At 34.8% G+C, this 10,624-nt stretch overlaps 1 protein-coding gene across 1 annotated transcript; it reads left to right on the forward strand.

Annotated features, from left to right (window-relative positions):
- Positions 1–5,195: 5,195 nt before the first annotated feature.
- On the forward strand, positions 5,196–6,328 carry LOC136774842 (putative nuclease HARBI1). Its single transcript, XM_066729325.1, has 4 exons — positions 5,196–5,407; positions 5,506–5,792; positions 5,875–6,172; positions 6,244–6,328. The coding sequence occupies exons 1-4, from the start codon at positions 5,196–5,198 to the stop codon at positions 6,326–6,328; spliced, it is 882 nt and encodes a 293-aa protein (XP_066585422.1).
- The last annotated feature ends 4,296 nt before the right edge of the window (positions 6,329–10,624 follow it).

Genomic DNA, 10,624 nt, shown 5'->3' on the forward strand with positions numbered 1-10,624 from the left:
TGGTCAAATGTAGCCATTAATTAATTAGATTTGGTAATAAATACAAAAAATGCGTTTTATTATAACAAATGAGTTGAGGTAAAATAAACTCAATGTTTTTATATTAATCTGTTAACAAATGCATTTTTTTATTTATTATTGAGTCCAATAAATTAATGGTTATTAAAAAAAAAATTCCTTGTAATGAAAAAAAAAATGAAAATATTTTAAACTTCACCAAGACTCGAACCCGAGGCCACCGCATGACAAACGGCAACCTTACCGCCTGCGCTACAGCGCTCACCTGATGTACCAAGAGCAAAACAGCCTTTTAAAGACTGACTACAATTCTTTCACTAACTCGTCATAAACGATCAAGAATTAGCTGTAATAATAAATACATTTATCTACATAGCATTATTGTACTAAATTTATTGTTTTTAATTTGAAGCATACATTTTGCATGAAGATATGATAATTTAAGGGTAACCATTCAGTACTCTATATACAAAACTATTCATATGCTCAACTATCATAAATTAATTAATATTATAATATTTGTTATATGTAGTCGAATAACTATGATAAACCAGCATATGAATAGTTTTGTATTTAGAGTATTGCATGAACACCCTTAAAGTATCGTATCTTCATGTAAAATGTATGCTTCAAATTAAAAACATAATAAATTTAGTGCAATAATGCTGTGGAGATAAATGTATTTATTATTGCAGCTAATTTTTGATCGTTTATGACGAGTTAGTGAAAGAATTGTAGTCAGTCTTTAAAAGGCTGTTTTGCTCTTGGTACATCAGGTGAGCGCTGTAGCGCAGGCGGTAAGGTTGCCGTTTGTCATTCGGTGGGCTCGTGTTCGAGTCTTGGTGAAGTTTAAAATTTTTTCATTTTTTTTTCAATACAAGTAATTTTTTTTTTAATAACCATTAATTTATTGGACTCAATAATAAATAAAAAAATGCATTTGTTAACAGATTAATATAAAAACATTGAGTTTATTTTACCTCAACTCATTTGTTATAATAAAACGCATTTTCTGTATTTATTACCAAATCTAATTAATTAATGGCTACATTTGACCATTTTATCGATATTAAAAATCAATTTAGGAAAAGCATTTTTATTTGTTTTGAGTTTTTAGGTAAACGCAGCACCACTTCACTCGGATGACACGTAAAAATGTCACGGTTACCGGTAGTCGCTCTTCTTCTGACGCCAATGTTGCCTGAAGTCCAAATCACACCTATGCTCTCCAGGCATAGTTGTGTTTGTACCGCTTCCCTTTAAATTTTCTATACTGCTGCTGGCTAGCGCTTATCTTCATTTTTGTTGCTAAAAGCTTGATTCTGGCATCACTGCCGTGTGGAACTATTAGTTTGATAATAAAAGCAGAGGCTTAATTTTAAGAGATTGCAACATATAGTAATTAATATAGATACAATTGTAAAAAGAAAACAAAAATTTTATTTTACATATATTAACTTTAAATAAAATCCCACAAAGTACTGTAAAATATCTAACATGTTATATTATATATCTAATCTGTCAGCTTCTTTATTTTAATATTCATCTCAATTATCACAGTTTGATCCTCAGCGATGACACAGTAACCACATTATGGTGAATCTATTCTTTTTTTTTAATGTTCGATCCACATAGCTTCATCCTCAGCAGTGATACAGTAAACACACGTACATTACTATAATTTAATCTGAAACAAAATCCCACAAAGTACTATAAAACATCTTACATTTTATATTATATATCTATTCTGTCATTTTCTTTATTTATTATTGCATTTACCTAAATTGCTGACTCATTTATTTTAATATCTGTCTCAATTAACACAGTTTGATCCTCATCAGCGATGACACAGAAATAACATTATGGTGAATCTATTCTTTTTGTTTTAATGTTCAATCCACATAGCTCCATTCTCAGCATTGACATAGTAAACACTTTACAATAATTTAATCTGAAACAAAATCCCAAAAAGTACTATATAAAATCTTACATTTGAAATTACAAATGTAATCTGTCAGCTTCTTTATTTGTATCGTATTTACCCAATGTGTTGACTTGTTTATTTTAATATTCATCTCAATTAACACAGTTTGATCCTCAGCGATGACACAGTAACCATAATATGGTGAATCTATTCCTTTCATTTTAATGTTCAATCCACATAGCTCCATCCTCAGTAGTGACATAGTAAACACATTACTATAATTTAATCTGAAATAAAATCCCAGAAAGTACTATAAAATATCTTACATTTATATTATATATCTAATTTGTCAGCTTCTTTATTTATTATTGTATTTACCCAGTTTTTTCACTCATTTATTTTATTATCCGTCTCAATTAACATAGTTTGAATCTCAACGATGACACAATAACCACATTATGTTTAGTCTATTCCTTTATTTTAATTTTGAAAATCCGCACAGCTCCATCCTCAGCACAGTGACATAGTAAACACATTACTATAATTTAATCTGAAATAAAATCCCACAAAGTACCACAAAATATTTATATCTTACATTTTATATTATAAACTTTATTGTTATACTTATCTAAAATGTTCAGTCCTTTATATACTTTTAAAAATTATTTTTTTGTACATTTTACAAATTTCGTCACTTTATTTATTCACTTATACCATCAGTATATCAGCTGTCAGTAAGATTAAAACTGTCACTTTATTTCTTTATATTACTTTATAACTTGCGGTATGTATATTGTATGTACGATACAATAATACTAACATTTGTCTTGGCTCACGGACCATGCATTATGTATTTTGAAATTAGTAATTAGAAATATCTATATTGCGGTCCCTCTACAGTCTCTACCCTCTGACGTATTTCCGCCGACCAGTAGTATCAGCAGCGACTATAGCGTAGTACCCAAAATAGTACTACGCTATAGGATATGTCGCTTTTGGGTACTACGGTAGTACCGAAAGTACTACACTTGGCAACCTTGGTTCCAGGTTACGCATCAAGTGCTTGAAGCGCTTAGGGTGACTGTAACGTGAAAAACCAAGCATACCATTTGAAAGAGCAAAATCTGAAAACAGCAGATTTAGGTTGGCAACGTTGAAAAAAAATGACGTCATTACGTAGATCAGACTGAGTCAAGAAATTGTGAAATGGTAGTACATCCACGTGGTTTTGACAGCTGTCAACTGGTGCAACTTGTGCTGTCAGAGTGATTTTGCGTGAATATATACGAGTGCAAAAATTACGGCTGGTAGTGAATGGATATTGGAATATATGATACATTCGAAGAACCTTCATTTACCTCGAATACAAGTGGACCAGCACTTGGATTTGGGCTATTTATACGAGAGTAAATTACTACAAAAGGAACAAGGACACACAAGTATTACAGATGCTTAGCTCGAGGACGTAAGGCCACCAAGAAATGGGAAAATGGAGAAGATACAAAGTCAAATGCCGGTAGGTTAATGAGATGATTCATGTTTTTTCCAAAATATTTATTGTAATTGAAGAATTCAGATTGGTAAATGGTAAATTTGATTTTAGGTTCACTCGCAGTGCCATCGGTTAGAAGTCTTACAGAAAACAGTGATGCCTGTCCTTTGACAGAAAAACGTGTGGTACTAGTGGAAGCTGTCACATGGTGGACACGTGGGCGAGTCGTCGCGGTGATGTTTCCCTCGCAGCAGATACATAAGTCCTCGCCTTGCAAGCTTCTACTGTCGTAAACGCATTACTTTCATATTTACATATTTACAGGGTTTATTTATGTACATTTAGACGAAATCTCTGAAAGAGGAATAATTTTAATTTCAGCGTTCACAACGAAATATTTTAAAAATTATTTAGTATTATTCACGTGCACGATTTACCTCTCTTCCCTAAGCCGCTTGATCTTCTCGTCAGCCAGCTCTGTAAGGCTCTCATAATATTTGCGTTTAGCAATTTGCGCTTTGATTTTCTCATCCAATAATTCCCTATATTTCTCGGCAACATCAGAATTATTGGAATTTTTTGATTTTCCGGCTGCGTTATTTGTAAGGATCTTTCTTAGGGGTTCACTCATGGGTTTTCTCAGGTTACTGGGTCCTCCGTCGTTACCCCAAGAAACAATATCTCTTTCAGTTATTAAAGACTAAAGAGAATGTAAATTAAAACGTTATAAGAGATAAATATGTTAAATTAAAAAATAATTTACTTTAAAAATTGGCGCTGGATCGTCAATGTCGTCGGATTCATCAGATTGAATGAGATCATCAATTGTTCGAATTTTGCATGGGAAGGAGGATGAGCTGGTGAAAGGCTGCAGAGAAGAATTTGTGGAAGGCCGTAAAGCACAGATTGTTGGTGGTAAATTATCTGAGTCTCCAGGATAATTTATTCCAACAGCCGATTTTCCTATTAAGGAAACAACCATGTCCAAAAACTCGTCCCGGACCGGAGCCATAGATCTCCCACCGCCTGAAATAAAATAAATTATATTTTTAATAGAAAAATGAATGTCATTCATTAATAATATATATTATACCTGTTTTATAAAGCTCCTTTGTCATTTTCGCTCGGTACTTTCGGGCTTGAAGCTTTATATTAGTCCACGTTGTTTTTGGACACATATTTGTCCAATCGCCGTTGGTTGCCGCTATCATCTCTTTCTTTATTTCCTTCCACGCCTTTTCCTTCTCGCCTTTGGTAGTACCATCCGTTTTTTTGTTTTCGACGATATCAAAATATTTTTTGATTATATCCAGCAATTTTAAACGATGTTCCTTGTCCATCTATCAAAAATGAAATTCTTATAATAAATATTTCTATTTATTCGTTTAAAAATGTGTAACGTACCTTTTTTATAATTTATGCACTGGTAATATGCTGTAATAATCGTCGTTTTTCACAGAGAACTGACCGAGTACAGCTGTTTCCCAGAAAAAACAATAGAGCATTGAACTTATAATGTTGTATTTGTTGGTGTGCAATCCTACACAATGCCGGCAAAAGTCAAGAAATTTGCCGATAGTTGGCAGGATATTATGCATGGCATCACTACTACATTCTTAACGTAATGCAACTGTATTGGTGTGCATATAGCGAATACGAAAGCAATCTGGCATGATATCTTCCGTCCTTTGTTTTTTATAAACAATTGCGAAGATCGGTCTATAATTGACACTATCATTTTTTAATTACGATTGCCTCGACATGGAGCAAGAAATGGAAATTGATAGGGCTGAATTTGAAGAAGAAATTGAAGAAAATCCTCCACGACAACGCAGAAGGCACACGTATTTGACGAGACAAAATTATTTTGAAATTTTAAATGAAGAAAATTTTCGTCGCCGCTTTAAATTGAATAAAATTCAATTTATAGAAGTGCTTAACCGAATTGAGCCAAAGTTGCATATGAGACAGTGGTAAATTATTTTATTATTATAGGAAATTTTATATTTTGAAAGGGGTGCACACGTGTGTGGAAGACACTCATCATTTAATTACAAAAATTGTTTTTTAGGAATAAAACCATTTCACCAACTATAAGATTGTTAGTTGCGCTGCGGTTTTATGCCACTGGCTGCTTTCTACTTGTGGTAGCAGATTTTAATGGAATTTGTGAAAAGAGTGCCCAAAAGATCGTACACGAGGTATCAGCTGCCATTTCCGAACTGCGACCACATTATATTAAATTGCCCCAAACGAAAGGAGAAATGATGCGTACCATGAACGACAATTTTCATCTGTCGGGAATGATACGTGTCATAGGCGCAATAGATTGCATACACGTTCGGGTGAAATCATATGGTAAATCTTTTAATATTTATTTTAAAAAAATGTAATTTTTAATGTTTCATAATTTTAATTTAATATTTCAATTTGTACTTAGGAGGTGAAGACGCTGAACTGTTTAGAAATAGGAAAGGGTTTTTCAGTCTGAATGTCCAGTGCCTGGTGAACAGTCGACTGCAATTTCTAGATATCGTTGTTCGATGGCCGGGGTCTGCCCATGATAATACCATTTTCGAAAATAGTCGATTAAAATTTCGGTTCGACAACTTTGAATTCGAAAATGGTATTATTTTGGGCGACCGCGGTTACAGAAATCAAAGATACCTAATAACCCCGCTGGCCAACCCGCAAACCCCTCAGGAAGTTTTATATAATGAGTCTCACATAAGAACAAGGTGCATGGTAGGTATAATTAAGTAATAAATCAATTTCAATTTTATTTAAATCTTTTTATTTTATTAATTAGGTTGAAAGGTGCTTTGGAGTCTGGGGGAAAATATTCCCAGTGCTCACAATTGGGTCTCGCTTCAGAAAACCAGAGCGAACAATGAATATGATAATGGCAACAGCCATTCTTCATAACATCATTCGACGGGACCAATTGCATAAAAAACCTGGCATGCAAAATTATTTAAATATTCCTGAGGTCTTTTCCCCTCCAACAGACAATGATCGCCAGTTTTTACTTGAAAACTATTTTTCAAGGTAATTGCTAATGTAATTATGCACTCACATGCCAATAACACCTACGAAGCAATATTTAATTTCCAATTTATTACGCAGGATTGCTGAACAGTAAGCGGTAGGAACTTATGGATAGGGAAGAGAGGTAAATCGTGCACGTGAATAATACTAAATAATTTTTAAAATATTTCGTTGTGAACGCTGAAATTAAAATTATACCTCTTTCAGAGATTTCGTCTAAATGTACATAAATAAACCCTGTAAATATGTAAATATGAAAGTAATGCGTTTACGACAGTAGAAGCTTGCAAGGCGAGGACTTATGTATCTGCTGCGAGGGAAACATCACCGCGACGACTCGCCCACGTGTCCACCATGTGACAGCTTCCACTAGTACCACACGTTTTTCTGTCAAAGGACAGGCATCACTGTTTTCTGTAAGACTTCTAACCGATGGCACTGCAAGTGAACCTAAAATCAAATTTACCATTTACTAATCTGAATTCTTCAATTACAATAAATATTTTGGAAAAAACATGAATCATCTCATTAACCTACCGGCATTTGACTTTGTATCTTCTCCATTTTCCCATTTCTTGGTGGCCTTACGTCCTCGAGCTAAGCATCTGTAATACTTGTGTGTCCTTGTTCCTTTTGTAGTAATTTACTCTCGTATAAATAGCCCAAATCCAAGTGCTGGTCCACTTGTATTCGAGGTAAATGAAGGTTCTTCGAATGTATCATATATTCCAATATCCATTCACTACCAGCCGTAATTTTTGCACTCGTATATATTCACGCAAAATCACTCTGACAGCACAAGTTGCACCAGTTGACAGCTGTCAAAACCACGTGGATGTACTACCATTTCACAATTTCTTGACTCAGTCTGATCTACGTAATGACGTCATTTTTTTTCAACGTTGCCAACCTAAATCTGCTGTTTTCAGATTTTGCTCTTTCAAATGGTATGCTTGGTTCTTCACGTTACAGTCACCCTTAGAAAATAGTTCCTAATTAATCAAAGCGCGCATTAGTTTGTAGCATTCAGCAGAGACAAATGTTGAGGGAGCGGTGTATGTTATTGGCTATTACTCTTAAATCCTATAATTTTATCCAATAGAAGTAGAAGTTTAAAAAGAAATCTGGTAACGTTACTGAGCTGCTACCTCTGCTGAATGCTATGTACCATTGAAAGCGCTTTGGCAGCGCTAGAATTTCCCTAGATTGTACTAACATTTGAGAAAATCTTTTTTGTTTCACTTCCAACGCATGAACGCCATGAACTGCTAGTTGAGCGACTTGAGCAAGGTTGCCAAGTGTAGTACTTTCGGTCGGTACTACCGTGTTGGGTGCAAAAATCTTGCGTCAGGCGAGGGGAAGTAGGAATCTGAGGGGCGAAGGGATTTCTAGGGAGTTTGTCCGTAGCTGTCAAATGGCGCGATTACTGTCAATGACCGGCAGAAATGGCGTCCCTTGATGCGTTTAGGAACCGCATTTTAGGATCCTTCACTGTATACTCTATTCTGCTAGGCGGAGATAGGGGAATGGAACGCGATAACTATAGTAGTTAGTTTATCTCGCTCTAAATGCGTGAGTGCGAGAGAGAGAGCTTTATACGGCATAGCAGGGCAAGCCAGGCGTCCCGAGGCTTATTTCTCTGTGCCATTGCCTATAGCTATCTCTCTCGCTCGGTAAGAATCATTCGTCCGTCCTTGTTTAGGTCAGTTCTACGCCAATGGATACTCTCTAAAGAAGATTTTCTCAGGCGACACCATTGAAGACTGCGATTACAGCGGGGATTTTAAAATACTGTGCACCTGTCACTGTCAAACGTCAGTATGAAAAATTATTGTCGCTTACAGCGTTTGGTGCAATTAACATTAAAAGTCTGGATTATTATGTGATATTCTGTAATGCACATATATATATACATATGTTAATTTACTTTTAATTTTTTAAACCAATAAGTTATTGGCATTATAGAAGAAACTCATTTAAATATAAGAATATACTGGTTTCCACTTATGTAACTTTTCTTGTAAATATAACATAATTTTAATTAATAAAATTCACTCGTTTATTAATCAGACTAAGAAGAGTTATTTCTTTTAAATTTTAACATGTATAGAATAATATCCTAAGCGCGCACACTTATCTAATTATTATTAGAGAAATATTTTTATAATCGTTACACATTGATAATAATATATCTCAATATCCTTCAGTTTAAAATATCATTTACATTGAAGAAATTGTAACGGTATTCCCGTCAGTGTGAGGGGCCACTCACACTACGGGTTTTCCCATTACCTTCGCCCGTCCTTTTCTATCGGTATCAGGGCGCCAGTTGGTCAGTTGGGTGGCCAACAACCCTACGTTATCAGTTGGGTCCTTCGACCCCATTCTTTTTGCATCTCATACGGCCCTGCGGCCATGCATATGGACGGTAGCGACTAGCGGTAGCCAGGGTCGCTCAGTATGCTAGGTCGTGGAGAGAGGGGAGGGTTCCTTACGGAAGTCCGAGCCTCGCAGATCTGCCTGCTGAGGGGCATACATTTCTTCCTCACCACCCACACACAGGTGGTGGTGAGGAGTGCGGGAACATGCGGTATCAATTGCCAAAGCATAGAGTTTTGCCAGGGGCGGACCACCACGGAGGCAATGTTCACGGCCCGTCCAGCCATAGCGCAAGCCTATGGGATTACGGAGGGCACCGGGACACATTCCAACGGGCTAACTACGCCCCTGCACAACCCACTATGGCTGCGTTCGGGAATGTACTGGCAGTACTGGCAGTACAAGAAAGGCGTTCGGTTATTCGCCGCAGTAAGATTTCTCAGAATTTTGAAATGCTTATGACGTCATATTTCGTCATATATTTTTACGTCACTTCCTACTTTCGCTACTACAGCTAAAGAGGTAGTGTAAAGCTAGTAAATGACGTAACTACGTTCAAATTTGAAAAAGTGAATCGAGGTTGGAATGAAACCACTGACGAGGTGTGAAATTGCAATTGGGATTATAGGTTATCACACAAATTGTCAAGTATATTTTCTAATATATAAAAAAAACAAAATATGATGGATCAAATTATATATGAAAGTTTGCAGTTAGTGGATTCAGAAACTAACAAATCGTATAACATAATTGTTACAAGTAAAGATGCTGATAAGGCGAGGAACGGTATGTACATTTCTTTCTTCGAATATTTTTTTTTTTTAATTATGATGTTTGCACTAATTATTTGATTTTTCATGTTTAGTTTGTTTGATATATTATAAAATTTACTTTCCTTTTACAGATACAAATTATGCATATCTTTTGCTAAAGCAGGCTAAAAAAGATAGTCAAGCAGAAGAAACAACTAGTATGTATTGATTAAAAAACTGTGAAATATTTTATGTTTAAGTATGTATATTGATTTTCAGAAGAAAATCAAACATTACCTGCAAGTGAAAGCACTTCTTTCAACGGTAAGGAAATTTAGTATAAAAGTTTATTTACTGACCCTTATATATATTATTATGAAATCGTTTTTAGTTTCCTATGACAACAGTAATGAAGAAGACGTTGATGACCCAACACCAATGGATGATGTTTTACCAATTGATAATGTAATAGATGCTTCGACAAGTATGATAAAGCAATTTTGAAATAGTTACTAAACTTAAATAACAAGATATTAAGTATGTATATATATATATATCTAAATTTTAAATATTTTTGTAGAACAACATATTTGGTCACGTGCAGAAACATTAGAACTAATAGAAATATTCAACCAATTGGAAAGCATATACAATGACGGTAAAATTCCGATCAAACGTTTTTGGGAAATGGTATCTGCAAAAATGAAATATCGCAATTTTTTAGTGCCAGGGTATAAATGTTCTGTGAAATTCCAAGCATTAAAAAGGCAATATAAAAAAGTGACTGATCATAATAGTAAATCGGGTAATAATCCAGCACCAAAATGGGAATATTATGATGTAAATGAATTCATAACTCTTTACGTAATTATACCTTCTTCGTACATAAGACCGACGTAATCATTTGTTACAAATTCGTTATATTCAATTTTCAGAAGATGCACGAAATATTGGGCAATAAACCTTTTATGAGTCCTCTAGCAATTGCTGGAACTAATGTTGAGAGTGATG

The sequence above is a fragment of the Prorops nasuta genome, unplaced genomic scaffold (assembly GCF_024137725.1).
Source record: "Prorops nasuta isolate Cenicafe-Biocafe unplaced genomic scaffold, Cenicafe_Pnas_1.2 PNAS00007, whole genome shotgun sequence".
NCBI lineage: Eukaryota > Metazoa > Arthropoda > Insecta > Hymenoptera > Bethylidae > Prorops > Prorops nasuta.